Raw genomic sequence first — 19,138 nt, 5'->3', positions numbered from 1 at the left:
TCGAAGCCGGAGTGACGAGGAAATGGAACGATCGAAGCTTGACTGACACAGCAAAAGGATTTGAGATGAAATAGGTAATGTATTTAATGACATTAATTTAACTTTCCCATAATTGGGCATCTGAATTTTTTTTGTGAGTTAATTTCCATAAGTATGAAATATCATCCAGTGCATTAATTTAAGGTGGTCAGACCACATAAGCCAAGTCAAAATCGCTCTTATTTATGTTTTTTTTAATTTGTTAACTGTCTCGTTTAACATATCAAATTTGTCAAATATCGATATTAAACAAATTAATAGTGCATTAAGAGTATTGCCGATGTTATGGTCGTAATGATACAGTCAGTTTCACGATCGGACATTATTTAAGCAATGTTGAGACTAATTTTCTCGAAATATGTGTAGTCACTTTGAGACTGCCTAGATTTGCATGTGCCACCTTAATTGAACAAATTTGTAGTGTATTTAAAGTATTGATGATTTTCCGGACACAATGGCAATGTCTGTTTGTGGATCCTACATCTTTTGATTAGAGTTGTGCTTTAATTTTGGATGTCAGTCACCCCTTTTGATCGACCTCATCTGATTCAACTATGATGGGCCTCGACTTAGTAAAATTCAATGTTTTGATCACAATGCCGCTATCCATTTGGCATTCGGAGGTCATCTAACCCTTTAAGTGGTGCATTGCGCCAACCCACGCGCTACTTAATTCGTCATTTTCATATTTTTGTGCATAATTTGAGTTGTAGGGGTCAACATATGTCCCCTAACAAATATGGTATGCATCCAGAATGCATCATGTTTGTTGTGAGTTAGTTTACAACTTTTAGTATCTTTTTTTTTTAGCATACGCAATTATTAATAACAACTTTTTAATGCATTTCCATTCTCTCATTGTGCATGAGATGTTTCGTTGGCAGAGACCCGATGATCTTCCACATGTGAGCTTAGTGAGGCTGCCATCTGGGATGTGATGGAAAAATAGGATCCCTAGAGTAGTGTTGATATTTAAGATAAAATAGAGCAGCGCCAGGACATGCTGTAGGAGCGAGACACCTTTCACAGCTTCTTTACTCGCTCCCCCTTACTTATAGAGCTTTCTGAGGACTCTGTTATTTCTTATGACCCTAACAGCTGGGTCACTAACTTTATATTATAATGTGGGGAGTACCACCCTCTCGAGCTTGAAGTTGTCCAGGTCGACTAGGATACCTATGATGTTTTAGTGTCTGCCGTAGATACAGTTGAGCCAATTAGGCAGTCAATTCTGCTGAGCCACCGTCAGCTATAGTCTACACCTTTGGAGTGGTCATGGGTAGGTTCAGAGTCCAGTTAGTGGCTACATTATTAGACCTGCTATATTTTGTAAGCGCACAAGGATACACTAAAGGCGGCAAGGATCTACGAAGCAGTGTACGCTTTATTATTTTACTACGGCCCTCTTCCTCCTTCTTGGGCATATAGTTTGGTAGAGTTTTAGGTTTCAAGCAAATATACATATTACATCGAGGCAAAAGAGCTCAAGATCACTCTTTCAAACCTTCAGATAAGGTCAGGACTGTTAGTTTTTTATTACCTCTTTGAGGAGTGCATACCTACAGAGGAGCATTTGTTTCATTAGGTCCCTTTGATGGACAATGATAGGAGAGGTAGATTACTACTTCCAAAGATTTAACCCAGAGTTATACAACACTACCATCAAACTTACAGAGCTTCAAATTTGTCAAGGCGTGCTAGGGCTTCGATGGTTGTGGATATCTGGATCCATAATTTTTTATAGAAGAGGTACCTTTCTCTAGTCATAGTGACGCTGCACAACCCATTTGATTTTGGTTTGCACCGCAGTACTTCGTTTTCAAAGGAGACCCGGATCCTTTTTCTTCCGCTGGTTACACTTCTTCAGCTTTTGTAAGGATTCGAGAGGATTTATTTTTTAAGGGCTTCTTAGCACTCTAGCTTAGTACCTTCATACTCCCACTCCGGATAGGCTCTTTAAGGTGTAGTGTTTTATTGACATCCAATAAGTTAGCGTAGGGATATAGACTCTCACTAGCTCCAACTGTACTTGCTAGAGTTTATATAGTTCTATGCACCAATTCTAAGGCAAGTTCCCTCGAGGTGCGGGACACACTGTAATAGTTTTTGTACGCGTGGGTCCACTTAAACATTTGGGGTACTTTCTCATGCTTAGAGACTCTTGCAACCTTTCTTCAGAGAGGGTACCCTACAGTCCTTTAGTTGTCTCAGATATCTTCTACCTTTGAGTCAAAGAGGATCCATCTCAATTTCTTTGCCCTACAATTAGTTTCAAATCAGCTCTCTTTAGTTCACCGGTCAAATGTTTTTGGTTTACAACCTCACTAGAGAGGCATCATTATGATAGATGGGGTCGACCGTAGAGGGAGGCGCACTTTATTACAGAGAAGAGAGAGTTTACCTATTGCTGAGTACTTTATCAACATGCGCCCGGACTGGTTATATTACAGAGCAAGCACTATAGTGACTTTGGAAGGCTACCATCCCAACCAAGTAACTAGATAGTTTGGGTTATTCTAGGCCACAGCCTACGACGAGTAGCCACTTATTCTCGAGGTTGCAGATATATAGTGCATGGAGATTGTTCCGCAGGAGACCCATTTATGTGCAGCAGCACTAACTTGACTACGCTTACTGAGGCTTGACACAGGTGCTACTTTTCTTATTGCTTAGTTGTCCACTCACACAGGAATTAACTACGCACGATTGTTATGGGTACGACAGTTTTTTGAACCTATTTTGGAGCACAATGATAGGAGGTACGAGCGTGGATTATGAGAGCTTGGAGTATCGAGGGGACATAGGTCCCATAGAGGCTTTTAAGAGGTTACCACTGATAGAGATACTTTTTTTTTTACCCAATTATTTTTGTTAGTAATTAATCTAGTTGGATATCAATTGCTTTATTTTTTTTATAGGGACAGACACCGAGGCCCATACTACTACCGGGCATATTATTTCTTCTATGATTAGAGCTCCAAATGTTACACACAAAAGCATATGCACCAAAAAGGCCCGTAAGGGTACACTGGAAAAGAGAAGTAATCATTAATGGTTCTCTTGGGGAGTCTTTAGGGGACAGCACATGCTTACTTTGAGATCTCCTTGGAGAACCATTGCATACACGGGCAGTATTAGACTTGGTGCCCATGGAGTTTTCTTTCTTCCCTGAGGGCCACCCAGTTGACTTTACATGCCCTTCTTTGGTTCATGTCAGTTACTTAATTGGCTCTATGAGCCCTCCGATATGTACATATTTATCTTAAGTTAATTCATCCTAATGCATTATAATATTATCTACTATCATATTGATTACTTGTGATTCTTTATGCAATATCTGACGGTGTCTATTACACTTCAGAGATCCCTTGCCATGTTCCCTACCCCTAGATTTGAGGAGTGCTGATAGGTGCAGGTACACTACAGAGCTTTTGAGGGATCTAATTTTCATTATTGATCCAATATCTCTGGAGTCTTATATCAAGTTTGTTCCTTCTACTAACCAGTTCCTTGGCTTGCTTTCTAGTTTTGGGGTGAACACTACTGAGCTACTTTTTTGGGAGTCAATGTGTCGTAAGGTGGAGTCCTTCATTTAAAGATTGAGGTCCCTTTCTATCTTACAGACCAGATATATACTTTCAGAGTTAGAGAAGAGGGTTGCCAGAAGATGAGAGATGGCTGATGATTTTCATGACCATTTTGAAAGTAGTGTAGAGGACTTGAGGAGGCACCTTCAGAGCTCTTCCAATATGACCCATGAGTTAGACAGACTGATAACTCGGATGCAATACCTTTAGAGGGACGTTAGACAGGTGATTTCCTATAGGTTTCACTTACTGGAGGGGCAAGACTGACGTGATTGCCTCATCAGGAGGGAGGAGTAGTGCCATCATGCTTTACATAAGAAGATGGTGGCAAGCGAATCTTCACTAACACGGGATGTGAATGAGATTCAGACTACTTAGTTAGAGTTTCAAACCTTGACCGATGTTACTAGATAACTGGAGAGCTTACAAGCTTACCTCTTCTCACGTATCCCCATCTTTGTACTTTGAGATGCATTTTAGAGTTATCTTGAGTTATAGTAAGCATTTTTAAATATTTATTTGGGGATCTTGACACGTAGCATGATGTAGATCCAAATAAATATTTAAAATTTCCCAGTTGTTTAGGATAGTTACGAGCGTTTTTCCCTAGTCAATGGATATAGTTAGTGGTTATAGTTTTAGCTTAAATTCTAGGGATTTTAGCTTTTTTTAGTCCCGTGCTTTGTGTGATAGACTTAATGGAAAATATGTAGGTTTTGGATTTGGATGATAGTACCAAATATAGGTAGCATCCTGGTCCTTAACCACTTGAAGAGACTTCAATCTGAGTCACTTGAGCTTGTTAGATTTGGTGAGCTAAAATTTGACAATTCTTCTTCCTCAGGTTGTTGAAATGGGGGGTTTCTACTACGTCATTTCTTATGGTGTATTGAGTAGACGGAGCTACCATCAATCTGGCTTTTTTTAGGCATGTTGAATTCGGCCTTTTACACCCATTTAAGCTTCTGACTTAAGCTTTAAAAAATATGCTTCCCAATACTAAATCCATTAAACTTGGTAGATTTGAAGTCATCCTTTATGGTTACAGATTTGTGGCCTATGAACATTTTGTATTTGTTTGTAACCCATCTTTTCCATTGGAATTTTGATTTTCCAGTCAATTAGGAGAGTCTTAAGTATTATGACTACTAGAACTTGTCGGGTCAAATCAATCTTCATTCTTCCTACAATCCCTAATGGCAGTTTGGTAAAGTGAGGGTTCCGCTACTACGGCCATTTTTCTAGCGTGTTGAGTAGACGGAGTTGTTAGTGATCCGGCCATAATTGAGCTTATTGGATCCGGCCTCTTACACCCATCTGAACCTTAAGATTTGGGCTATTAAAAAACTTCAAGCTTGTCAGACTCGATTTATTGGAGTGTATAGTTACAAAAATCTCTTTTTTGACTTTTGAAATCTTGGTACACTAGATGGAACGATGTTCCAAACTTTCAAAACAATTACCTGAGTATGTGTTAACAACGGAATTCGTCGTATCCCTATTCAAAGAAATATAAGGCTTGATGAATTTTACTATTTATTTGAGAATCTTAGCACGTAGTACGATGTCAACCCAAATAATCACTTAAGTACCCCCCATCTTGCAAGGAGGGTTTAAAACGATATAAATTTGGATTTTTTAGGTTTTAAATATTCATTTAGAGATCTCGACATATAACACAATGTCAACCCAAATAAATATTTAAATATCTAATGCTTGCAAGGAGATTTTTAAGGTGGAAAGAATTTGGACTTTTGATAATTTAAACATTTATTCAAAAATTTTGGCATACATGTGGGCTCCAAAAATTTGGCCCCGGCCTCCGCCCGCACTGATTGTGCTTTTTCTTTGGCGAGAGAGTTTTAACGGAATAAGTTCCAGGGTAAATTTTGGAAGGCAGATGGGTTTGTAGATAAGACACTACCTAAAGATTTCACCCTCATTTTTCGAGGGCTTAATGATCTGAGTTCTGGTTTCCTATAGGCGCAAGCTCCTAAAGTTAATTACCCCTCCCGATAATGGGAGAGAACTTTCGATTAAGGCTAGTTGTCGATCAGATACATAGAGATACATGTTATCTGGCATATAGTAGCAGCAATGAGCTTAGGATGTTGGTAGAAGTTGGATTTATAAAATTTGATATTTAAAATGGAAATTGCACCATCTTGCACTTAATTCGGATGGTGGGGGAATGGATGATGGACTCGATCAAGATCTTATGATTCTGTCGTCCATCATGGTCCCTAGTCTACTTAGTCAAAGGAGGTAGTCGACCAAACCTGACAGAAGGATCCTTGTCGGCAGTCATGGGTTGCTTCGTCCAAGGGTACCTTATAGACCTAGGGTGAATATTTTCCTAAGGGGACAAATTTGAATCCACCTTAGCTAACAGAGTGCTTTGTGACATATCGATCATATCCTATTGATTCATATCTCAAGGATTTGATGCCAATAAGGAGCGTATTGGCTATGGCCATAATCGGTATTTCGTGGTGCCATTTGGTGGCAAAACTACTTGATTTAGAGGGCACCAGGTTATAACCGTTTATTATGCGGTGCCATTTGGTGGCAAAACCACCGGTTAGAGGACATGTACCACGTCCTTATTAGCAGGAGATTGTCTGAGAATGGATCCTAGTGATATTTTGACTATGTATTTGGCTCTATGTGAGCTGAAGTAAACTTTAATTTATCCACCCTGGCAAACTATTGCAGATGGTGAATGAATTTTGCTTTAAGTATTTTGATGGATTTATTTTAATTTTAAATATTTTAGGTTTTGGGATTTGTTAGATTTTAGACTTTGTGGAGTTTTGGTGTTCTGATGGACATTTGGATATTTGGGAGTCATTTGAAAATATTTGTGAAGCCCTTCGGTTGAGATAAACATTCAACACGGCCATCATTGGAGTTTCTTTAGGGGCATTTTCATTTATAGATTGAACCTTGTCAACACGACCATTCTGTTGACCGAGGATCAGGTTTCTCGTAGGCATTATGCCTTTATTAGTGAATTCTCTTGATTATAGGTGTTGAAGGCCGAATATGAATGTATTAAAATAAATATATTGATCGTCACAACCATATATTTATTTGATTGTTCAAATCTTGTCAACTTCTATTGATCAGTATAGAAGGATCATATTCAAACTTGAATTCACTTGTTAACCCGCGCAGTATTCCTAGACATCACGTGTATACCAAAAACATGCTCGCTGGGGCCCATACGGGTGTTTGGGGGCATTTTATAATTATACCCTGTCTACTCTTTTTTATCTGCTTAGGAAGATTAGGTTCAAATTTAATAACCCGAGCAGCATCCCTAAACGTCACGTGTGTACCAATAACATGCTCGTTGGGGCCCATGCGGGTTTCATGATTGCTTTTACCCTTTTTTGTGTACCTATGTGTATACAAATTACAGTACACGTGCAGGGGTATTTTGAAATATTTTAGTTGTGCAGGTAATTGCTATTTGAATGCACACAACATTTGATTTGAGAGCTTATACACGCCTTCTGTCAGCTAGTATGAGTGTTGCAGATCTGGTGGCGTGGCGTAGCAGCTTCTGAATAGAGTTGTTCGCTGCTTCATACAGGTAGATTATCATGCACTACTCATTGCTTTATGTAGGTGGATCGTAGTGTACTAACGAGTCTCCTACTTTAGATCATAAGGACTTGCACTTGTTGAAGCTTTTCTATATTTGCTTGAGGATAGCACTTTGTGGATATGATAGGTTCCCTACAACAGTTTGTAGGTGTTCGTATTTGCTTCATATCATACATCTTCACTTGCTAGAGGATGATGCATCCGGATGTCATTGGATTGTTGTTGATTGTGGGGTATGGTAGTATCCATTGCCCATTGTCGGTTACTACTACTATGCCTACGAAGAATTTCCATCACTACCAACAAGTGCTAGGAATTTGTTATATAATGCATTATATATATTTGTAGAGATACCACAATACTTGCAACTCTCCGGTTATCATTACTTGCATATGACATGTTCATTCGTCATTCACAAGGTACTGCCATCATTGCTGCACTTATTCTGTATTCGTTTGTGAATATTATGTTGTACACATGATGAGATTTTGTAGTAGCGCGTAGGAGGGCAATGTGCTTGTTTGCATTGACTATGGGGATGTCACAATGTTCTTATTACCATCATCTTGCAAATATTCATCATGGATCTTTACTTTCTTTACTTGCTTGTATGAGATTTGCATGAATCAAACCTTTTTGACTGCATTTGGTTGCATGATTCTGCACCATAATTTGTGAATAAATGATGCTTATAGGCTAGATTGTCCAAGTATTGTATTAATTGTAAGTCTTGTACATGCTCTATTACATTATCATGTGTCACATATTGAATTTGATGGCATTCAAATTCCATGTAACTCAATTCAAGCTTGAGTCCTACATTGTCCATGATTGATTCAAGTTTAAGTTCCATGTCCCCTTCACTTGGTTCAAACCAAGTTCTCTTGCAAATGATTCAAGTTCTATTCTACGTATGTGCTTCAAGTCCTCACTTGAGTTTAACTACTCAAGTCAAATTTGAATCAAGCCCTTTATTCATTTGAGTTTGAATCTAACTAATTCAAATCATATCCATTTGGTGCTTGAACTCATTAGATTCAAGTATGTTTTGTTAATCATTTTCTTTGTGTCAAAAAGACAAGTCCATTTTATTGTTCAAGTTCAATGTCAAAAGTTCAATCAAAGTTCAAGTGCATTTAGTTCAAATCATTATCCAAGCTTGAGTCCAAGTCTTGTTGTCCAAATCAAGTCTTTGCTTGAGTTAAAGTAGCAAACACAAGTCATATGTCTCCTGTAGTCCTTGTAGAGTTCTAGTCCGAGCTCAAAATGAGTTTAATCAAGTTCAGTTCAAGCTTCATTATCTTTCAAGTTTATTATTGATCAAGTTTGAATCAAGTTCTCATTCCTTACAACATCACTTGATTAAATTTTGATTTAAGCTTGATTTTGTCTTAAATTATGCCCAAGTTAAGTTCATTTGATGTTCAAATAAAGTCCACTGTTTGTTCTAAGTCCTTATCCTTTTGGACAAAATTTTGGCAGCCTCCCGGCGTCTCCCTAGTTTAGGGGAAAAACCAAGAGGTCGCCTACCCGCCACGTCAATAAAGACGTACACGATTGGTGTTTGTGAGACACCGCGATGGTAATATTTTATTTTTTATCCACCACGCCAACAATGGCGTGAATGGGGGTGGGTTTTAAAAAAGCATTTTTTTTTTTTGGAAAAAAAGTAGTTTGCTTTCCCCCCGCTCGGGGGTACTTATGAGTGACCCCGCCTCACCGTAGGTGCTGCACCGGGGTCCCATCCCACCACGCGCAATAAAGGCGTGCATATGCGGTTTTTTGGTCTGCCACGGACAATGAAGTAAGGTTTTGAGTTTAGGAAAAATTCGTACCATCGTGGGATTCGGTGGTGTTGGCATGCAAGTCGAGGCAAGGAAGTAATTTTGTATTTTTCTTTTTTTATACAAAATCTAGTAATAATAATAATAACATAATTATTATAGTTGATAATAAAAAATAATCATCAATAATTATGTAATATAATTATTATCATAAATAATTATAATAACATAATTATTGTGATTAATAATTATTATCAAAAATTATAATTATATAATTATCATAATTTATAATTACTAACAATTATAATAATATACTTATTACAACTATCAATAATTATAATAAATACTAACTAATAATAATTAGTAATAAAACAAAATATACACCTAATTAGTTAGAGGAGGGCAAGATTAGGAGGAGAAGGCTTGCGGCTTAAGGTATGGAGGTCAGATGGGAGCAGAGGATTCGGCCGAATGGAGCTCATACAGGAGTCAAGTAAGGTAGAGGCGTATGGGCTCGACTTGGAGAAGAGTAAAGGGGCGGCGGCTTCCTGGGTTGGATCAAACAAAGGCAGAGGTAGGGAGAGAGCCTCTCTTCCTCTCTCTATCTCTCTCTATCTCTCGGCATCTTTGGATCAAGGGATCGTTGCTTGAGAGGATTTCGGCCGGGAGGAATCAAGACAGGGAGAGATTTGCGGTCGTGGGAGAGGAAGTGTGGAGTCGGACAGAGGAACCAAGAGCAGTCAAAGGATCCCTTTGAGTCGGTATTTAACGACGTGCAAGGGTGCTCGATCGAGGCGATTGCAGGAAATACGGGAAGAAGCGACTATTTCGACGCCAAATTCAGCAGGATTTCCGCTGATTTTTGGAGAAAGATTGGGAAGATTTTAGGGATCCGATAGGTATGAGGTTTACACGTTAGATTTCTTCTTTTTCCCCTTTTTTTATTTGTATATTGGTCAACAATACATCGTAATATTGACCCGAATTAATATTTAAAATACTTCATGTCTAGCCAAGGGATTTCAATAAAGGATAAACTTAAAATTTTAATTTTTTAACGATTACTTAAGGATCTCAACACGTAGTATGATGTTAACCTAAATAAATATTTAAATACCTCTTGTCATGCATATAGTGGTTTTTTTATTTGTTTGGGGAAAATTTAATATTTTGGGATTTTAAATATTTATTCAACGATCTCGATATGCGACGTGATGTCAACCCAAATAAATATTTAAAATGCCCCATTTTTTAAAATACATTTTTTTTTATCATAAGATAATTTCAAAATATATGCATGTCAATAGATGCATTCTAAGTGTAGATTACTTTAAGTACACAATTATCCCTATGCATGGTATTTCTTCAAATATCAACCATTGATCAGCGACATTGGCCTCTAGCCATCTAGATCGACCAATTGATAGGCTCCTCCTTAATGCACTTTCTCCATAATGAAGGGGCCCTCCCAATTGGATATAAATTTACCACCAATTTTCAGCGAGGGATAATTGGCCTTCTCAGTACCAAGACTAACTCCCCTTCTTGAAATGCTGGATGGCACACCATACGATCAAAGGATTTTTCCATCCTTACCTGATAGATTTTCAAATTCTATTGGTCTTGTAATTTGACTTCATCAAGTGCATCGAGCTCTTCCATTATCAATCGAGCATTTTGCTCTTAAGTGAGATCATATTGAATGCCTACCTGAAGTGACGGTAGTTCAATTTTTAATGACAACATTACTTCAATCCCAAATACCAGTGCATAAGGAGTGGCTTTAGTCGATATCTTGTAGGTTGTACGATGCACCTATAGTGCTTTTGCCATCTTAGTTTGCCACTCTCTTTATTTTTGGTAAGGATATTCTTCAATAGTTTCACTAGCGTCTTGTTGAAGGCCTCCGCCATACCATTTACGCTTGGATTACATATTATCGAGTATCATCATTCGATCTTGTGTTACTTGACAAACTTGTATATTTTAGTGCTCTTGAATACTATGTCATTCTCTGAGATCGCGCGGTGTAGTACATCGAATATTTAGATGACATTGTAGGTAAAGAAGTTAATCACATGCTTAAATGTGACTTTTTTAATGGAGCAGCTTCTACCCACTTAGAAAAATAGTCCATTGCTGCTAGTATAAAATAGTGTCCGATTGATGACGGTGGATCTATTGGTCTGATTATATATGTGTCCAAGCATTTAAATGGCTAGGACACTACTATTGGGTTATTGGATTTGGCAACTCATGTATAACATCATCATGAATCTAACACTCGTGGCACCTCTTAGCATGGTCATATAATTCATTACCATAGTAGGCCAATAGTAACACATCCTTTTGATTTAACATCCATTTTAGGGCCTGACTGATGTGCACCATAAAGTCCTTCATGGACTTTCGCTACAACTCTCTTAGCTTCCCTGGTTCGGATCGCAACAAAGTGTTGGTACAGCAGTACGATCTTTTGTGGAATGATCTCCCATCTAGATTATTATATTTAGATGCTTGATTGAATGCCATATTAATCCTTCAGAGTTATATATTATCCTTACTTGAATTTGACTATTATAGCCTAGATGAAGCCTTCAGTTTCACTATCTGAATCCATTAAGGAATGATATATTTGCCTCTTAGAAAAATATATTGTTCACAATGACGTGTTCGACACTAAGACCGAAGTTCCAAAATTAAATTTCTCAAAAAGATCAACCCTTTCAAAACCTCTTTTTCCAAAAAAAAAAAACTAAAAAAAACATGTCGATGTTGAGATTCATTAGAATTTGAACTATAAGGACGAGCTAGATAGGATTTCGGTGTATAATATCAAGAAATTGAGGAGCAAAGAAATTATAAGAGTCAATGTGTAGTGAAAATATAGAACTACCGGAGAGGCTACTTAAGAGAATGAATATGAGACGAGAAAACTATATTTAGGTTTATTTCGATATATTTTAGTTTAAAAATATTGAGGATGATATTTTTAAAGGAGGGAAGAGTTATAAGACCTTCACAATCAGAGTACTGTTCAAACCAATCTAACTCAACTTGATGCCAGGTAACCTATTGAATTTCTTCATTTGAAATCTCTTGCATGTGTCTGAGAATGATCTATATGCATGAAAATATCTATATGGATTCTAAAGTGGGTTTTAGGAGTTTGAATGCTTATTTGAGAAATCTGAAAATTTTTCCTAGAGCACCCTAGCGCTAGGCCAATTTATCCACTTAAAAATATTCAAATCCACTATTTCACCCTATTCGTTCCATTTGAACAGACACTAGTGAGAGAGAGAGAGATAGAGAGAGAGAGGGGGGGGTTAGTGAGAGAAACTCCATTTTGGATCGCATCAGTTCATTTTAGTTGTCATCCCAATTGGGAAAGTTGTTCAGATCGAGATAGGTTACATTTCACATATCTTAATTTTCAATAATTCAAAGTTTTTGGGATTTCCTTAATCAAAGTTATAATTTGATTTTATAAAAATGTGATTTCTCAAATTCTAGTAAATTTTGAATGTGTAACTTTTAATATATTATTGGTATGATTACATGGTTATTTTGAGTATTTATTTAAGATTTTCTACTTGGTTATTTTAAAAAATACCATTTTTTATCAATTTAGAAACTCATTTTTACATATAAAAATAGTTCTTAATTTAATTAAAAGTATCAAAATTTTGTTATATATTATCTCTAGTAATTTGGTTATTTTCTAGAAATACAAATTTTTTAGTAGAATTTTCTATTACCTACCGTTAGGGCATTTTGGCAAGTTTTGAATTTATTTCAATTATAATTACTTACTGTAATGCATTGAAAAATGCATATATTGATTAAAATTTGGAATTCAGTTGGCGGAGAGAAGGGATTTGGTTGGCAAAGAGAAGGAATTCTATTATTTGTTATACATTAGAAACTCTGAAGCTTGAGGGCTATTATGATATTTCCTAAGAAGGGATTTTGTTGGTGGACATAAGGGATTCTATTGGCGGTGAGAAAGAATTTTGTTGGTGGAGAGCCATTTTGATAATTAATATGAAATGTTTATTTACATTTCAGTTAGTCTCATAACTATTTTAGTAGTTATTTAAATGCTTTGTAAAATTTAGAATTAGTATATATTTCTGCTTCAGCTTTCGTACAATACTTAAATTTATTATTTTAGTATTTTCAGTTCTTTTAGTTGGAGTTATTGATTTTTATTTTAGGCTATGATAATCTACTAAGCTGTGTTTTCTCTCTTACTTTTTTATCATTTTAAAGTTAGATAAAGGGTAAGGAGTGTGCTAAATACTTTTGATATGAGGCTCTAATCTATAATGTAGGTACGCTTTTTAGTTATTTTTCTTTTACAAGATTAGATTTTATTACTATTGTACTTTTTTGTTCCTAAATGTTGTTGTAAATATACCACATATTGTACATGCATTTTTTGATGATATATATAATCAATTTTGAGAATTAGTAGCATTCTGCTTTATATTATATTTGGTAGTGGCTCTATATTTATATAAATTGGAAGTTTAGTTTTTCAACAGTTCTTTAACTAGATCTTATGATTTATTTACGCTTCCTACCACGATCAGACATGATATGACTTGAGAGGTTGGGTGGGGGTCATATCAGGTTAGGCTGTGACACAAACAATGGTGGTCGACAGTCCCTAGTCAAGCAATGGTGATTGGGAGATCGTAATTCGACGGCACTAATCTAGTGACAATGGTCAGGAAACCATAGATTAATGATGTTGGTTAGAGACCATAGTCAAGTGGTCAAGAGACCACTGTTGGGTAATAATGGTTAGAAAATCATAGCAGGTCCATAGTGTTTAGGAGACTGTAATAAGACAATGATGTTTAGGAAACTAAATTTAATTGAAGTAGTTTAGTGATAATGGTCAAATACTCATAATTAAGTGAACTTATTCATAGTTAGGCAATGGTTATTAGAATATTATAGTCAAGTATTGATGGTCAAAAGGTTGAAGTCAAATAACAATGGTCGATGGATCATAGTCAGATGATAGTGGATCAACAACGATGATTTGTTGGTGACAAACTGATTGTAATTCTAAAGAGATGGTGGCGGTTAGGCAGCATCAATCTCATAGCATCACTTATGATACAACAATCTAATGATGATGGGATTGCAACAATGATTTGATTGTTTTGATTATATGGTTGAGAGATAAGCAATAAGACTACTGAGATCAGATAACAACAATCTAATGGTTGCATTATGATGGCGCCAATAATGGTTATCAGGTGGCCATTAGACAATGATGGTTAAGTGATAGTAGTTGAATGGTTATGGTCAGGTTGTGTCAATCCAAAGGCTATGGTCGGGTAGCACTAATTTGATTTTGTTTGCCAGGAGATAATGATTCAACTAAAGTGCTTGGGAGATGGTGATCCAAAGATGGTGGTTGGGTGTTGATAGTTTGATAGCAATGATCTGAGAACATTGGCCATGCAACAAGAATCTAATGATGCTGGTTAGGTGGGGGTGATTTGAAGATGGTGGTTGGGTCACAATTAATGGCGGTGTTTGGGTTTCTATTGGTTGATGACAATAGTAAGATTGTTGTGGTTAGGTGAAACTCTTTGGTTTTGCAAAACATTAAGCTCTCTTCTCTTTATCTTACATTTCAAGTGAAGAAAGAAGGTTATTTATAATTTTTGAACATGGCTTATTAGTTATTTTGGCCAAAGTTCCAAAACAAGCAATATGATGGCCTATATTGATTTATTGATCACAAACTATTCTTTCAGTATTTATGTGCCTTAATGAAATTGGAATCAAGCAAAATTAGGCTCATTGAATTTCTCTCATATAACCACTCAATTTAATAATAAATATGTAAAATTTAAATATCATTTGATCATTCCATTAATGACATGAAGTTTTCATTTATGCTTTAAATATTTGATTTAGGCTTGTATTACTTTTTGTCATTGGATTTGTATCATCGAGACATTCAATTTGGCTATAATTTCGCTGAAATTAGAGTTTAAGGCTTTGTTTGTTTGAGCGTTTTTTTGCCTTTTTCATTTTTGGAAACGGAGGAATTTTTTTTGTGTTGTTTGGTTCGTCAAATCACGTTCCCAATAACTCCTTTTTTTTATTTTTCTGCAGTTTTGAGAAAGCTTTTTATATGTACTTCTCCGTTATAAAACTCTATTTTCTGAACTAATGTTTTTTAAAACTGTCTTTTACAAAAGCACCAAAAAAACAAACGAAGCCTAAGTGGTCCTAAATTTAATTCCATAAATTTGCAATCACAATATAAATCATGGTTTGTGATGTTTTCACTCAAATAAAGTAAGTTTTTTTATGTATTTAGTGGTCTTGAATGTATGAATTTTTTAACATGATTTAAATTCATTATATTATTTTTAATTGCATAAACAAAATCTAAAATCTAATAATTTCTTCTCTTTATAATTTATATAGTAGAAAGTTTAGGGGGGTGGATTAAAATTTAAACAGTGTTATCAAAGATGTTCCTCCTCTAATTACTATTTTTATTTATTTATTTAAACTTAAAAAAATTGAAAGAGGGGAAACATCACACCTATATATATATTTGTAGGTACTCAATCGAGTGTACTGACGTGTTCGCGCAAGAGCCAGGGATTTTTCTTCCCTTCCCGACTTTCAGTCTCTTCCTCTTACTCAATCCTCTTCCTCACAGCCATGGCCGTTCTTACTTATCTTTCTCCTTTCTCGTCAGCCAACTCCGTCCAGTCCTTCTCCTCCCATCAACCCCGCCGTCTCCCTTCTCCTCCAACGATGTCCTGCTCTTGCCATCTTTCGATTGCAGGTGAGCTATGTTATCTTGTTGGCATTTCGAACACATCAAGAGCGCTACTACAATGCGTTTCTTTTGCTGGATAGAACCAAAGAACTGGCGAGCTCTTGTCTCGACAGCCCTTGCTGCTGTGGTCGTAAGCTTCGGCGGAGTTGGAACGATGCCCGCTATTGCGGAGCTCAATAAGTTTGAGGCGGAGATGAGGGGTGAATTCGGGATCGGCTCAGCGGCGCAGTTCGGGTCGGCGGATCTCAAGTAAGGTTCTTTGGGTTCAAATTTTGAATATTTATGTGCGTTGATGTTCTGCTTTCGTGGGGGCGGACGGATGATTTTATTGGTTTCTGCTTTGTTTCCTTTATGGGCAGGAAGGCTGTGCATGTAAATGAAAACTTCAGGTTTGTGCTTATTCTCCTTTGTATCTGTTTTAATCTGAAGATGTTTTGTTTTTTGTTTTTTTGTTTTCCCATGAGGTATCTTACATTTGGAATTGCCCTGATCTCAGACTTACCGAGTTTTGTTGGTTTCCTGTTAATTATTGGTACAACCATTAAATGTATCTCTTGATTAATTCTATAGGAATTTACATACGTTACACATAACTCTTTTGTATTTATATATCTTACACAAATGTTTATATTTACTTATATAGTAACCTAGTGTCCAAACCAATATATGGTACAACTTTCTTATTGCCCTTTAAAGTTGCTTTCAAGTATAAAAATTTTCTAGTTTGAAAATTTTTTGTACTAAAAGAATTACTTTAAAAAGTAGTAAGAAAGCTATCCCAAATGAAGGCTAAGATTCATGTTAAGTTGTTTTCCGCAACCAAGTTTGGATGATACAAAGGTCCTTCTAGCTCGTACATCACTTGATCACATCATTATTTATGTTGATCCCATGATTAAGCACATTTGATGGCCCCTAATCTCAAAGTTTTGGCCTAAATCCTATCATCCAACATTGATTATCATTATCATTAATTAGAAATCCATCCATATATATCTAATAATCTGATTTAAATTTCTAACAATACTAAGCTTGGGGCATAGGACTTCCATCGATCCATTCATCTATTATTGCTAAGGAAATGATGGCCCAGTTTGAATCTCAAAGGCAGTATGTCTTGGCTCTCTACTCTTTGATTGAACATTATACTAAAAAAGAACCTCGATTGAGAGGCATGTGTGCAAATGCGGATCTCAGAGATGACATGGCTTGTTGATCTATCATTTGCTTCTCCCAGGTATCAAAATGCCCTTCATTGCTTGTCTATAAATGCTCCCCTTCCCAACAGAAAGAGGGAATGGTAAAGGGTCTATCATTCTTTCATTCATAAGTGAAAATTTTATTAAAATGATTTAAGCTTTCATTCATCCTCAAGCTTAGTCATTAACTTTGGGATTGAATAATCATCCCAGGGATAAAATTCTCATATTTGGCATGTAGATCTTTTGTTTTAATTGACTTTGTGCTAGATACAATATTGAACTACAGAGTTATATCTTTGCTATTGAAGATTGGACCTTTGATTTTGAATGTTCATATATTTTGACCCAACATAGGGATTAGTTTTCTTCTTATAAACCTATTGATGAAGAAAATGTCCTTATAGGAAATAGCATGGCCTATAAGATTGTTGGGATAGGGACAATTCAAAGCAAGTCCTATTGAGTTTTGAGGACTTCAGAGAAGTTGGACATGCACAAACTTTAAAGAAGTGCCTTATATTTATAGGTTGTATATATTCCTCGGAACCAAATATCATGAAATCCTTGTGAGTGTGGGCTCCAAAAATTCCATTTGCCCCCCGACCTCTTCGCACCATCGGTCTCTTTTTCTTTGATTTATGACATTGACGACGGAGAGTTTTAACAAATTTAGGTTTCATGTGAATTTTCAGAAGGCAGATTGGGTTTTAGATAAGACACTACTCAGAGATTTTGCCCTCATTTTGTGAGGACTTTATGATCTGAGTTATGGTTTCCTATAGGCTCAAGCCCCTATAGTTAGTTACCCCTCTCGATAATGAGAGAGAACTTTCGATTAAGACTAGTTGTTAAAGAGGTCGCATAGGTTGTAAATCCAATTCATAATAGAAATAGTTTTAGGATTTGAATTTTAAATATGAATTTTGGAGTTTATCACTATGAACTTAAAACTGGTGGTGGGGGGATGAAGACGAGCCCGATCAAGATCCCATGGTTCCGTCGTCCCGGGCAGTCATGATTCCTAGTTTACTTAGTCAGAGGAGGTAGTCGACCCAACCTGACATAAGGCACCTTATCGGCAGCCATAGGTTGCTTCGTCCAAGAATTCCTTGTAGATCTGGATTGGTATTTGTCTAAGTGGATAGATTTGAATCCACCTTAGCTGACAGAGGGCTTTTATGTCTATCGAATATACCCTATGATTCATTACTCAAGGATTTGAAGTTGTTAGGGAACATACGGGCTTTGATCGTGATCGTAATATAATAGTGCTATTTTACTGCAAAATCACCCGATAAGAGGGCACGTGCCACGTCCCTATTGGTAAGAGACTATTTTATGATGAATCTTAGTGATACACCCGACACAACATTTGCTCTTTGTGAGCTAAGATTACTTTCAAATTTATCACCTCTGACAATTTGTTGTGGGAGGTGGATGAGTTTTAGTTTTAAGTTATTAGTTGATATATTTTATTTTAAGAACTCTGTCTTTTATTAGCTTTGAGATTTGACCTCTCCGGTTGAGATTTCGAGTCAACACGGTCATCATCAGGGTGACGTTAAAGTCACTTATATTTTTGTAGGAATTTGGGAGGCATCTTACAATTCAAATCATATAAACTCTAGTCCTTTCGAGGGGTAGGATGAGACTTTAGTATTTAACCCACGCAACATTCTCAAACTGTTGGATTTGGAACTCAGATGTGACGATTGGAACACATGCGGGACATGTTTAGTTTTACAATAGAATGTTATACTAGCGAGCATTTGACTCTGCGCAGCACTCTCAGATAATTATGTTTGTAATTTTAATATGTTTGTCGGAGCACATGCATGTTTTGTTTAGTTTGAAAAAAGAACTTTATATTAGTGAGCATTTGACCCCGCGCAGCATTCTTAGACATTTGTGTTTGTAACTTTAATACATTGACCAGAGCACATGCATGGAGTATTTTAACATGTAGATTAGAGTTATCATAACGATATAGCTATATGTCTGCTTGTATAAATGTTGTGGATTTGGTGGCTTTACTCTAAATCAGGTTTGAGCATTGTTTTAAAAGGCGAAATCACGAATCGAAGC

The 19,138-nt window shown here is 36.5% G+C and overlaps 1 protein-coding gene across 1 annotated transcript in view; it reads left to right on the top strand.

Moving 5' to 3' along the window:
- Positions 1 to 15,638: 15,638 nt before the first annotated feature.
- The window catches only part of LOC110096134 (thylakoid lumenal protein TL20.3, chloroplastic), a 20,188-nt gene continuing 16,688 nt past the window's right edge, over positions 15,639 to 19,138 (top strand). Inside the window, exons 1-3 of the mRNA XM_020821909.2 lie at positions 15,639 to 15,857; positions 15,932 to 16,100; positions 16,211 to 16,240. Coding sequence (XP_020677568.1) covers positions 15,731 to 15,857; positions 15,932 to 16,100; positions 16,211 to 16,240 — 326 coding nt within the window. The 5' untranslated portion in view covers positions 15,639 to 15,730. The remainder of the gene's footprint in view (positions 15,858 to 15,931; positions 16,101 to 16,210; positions 16,241 to 19,138) is intronic.

This window comes from Dendrobium catenatum, unplaced genomic scaffold (genome assembly GCF_001605985.2).
Source record: "Dendrobium catenatum unplaced genomic scaffold, ASM160598v2 original_scaffold_267013, whole genome shotgun sequence".
Taxonomy (NCBI): Eukaryota; Viridiplantae; Streptophyta; class Magnoliopsida; order Asparagales; family Orchidaceae; genus Dendrobium; species Dendrobium catenatum.
The sequence above is the reverse complement of the archived record's forward strand: the minus strand, read 5'-3'. Positions and strand labels throughout refer to the sequence as shown.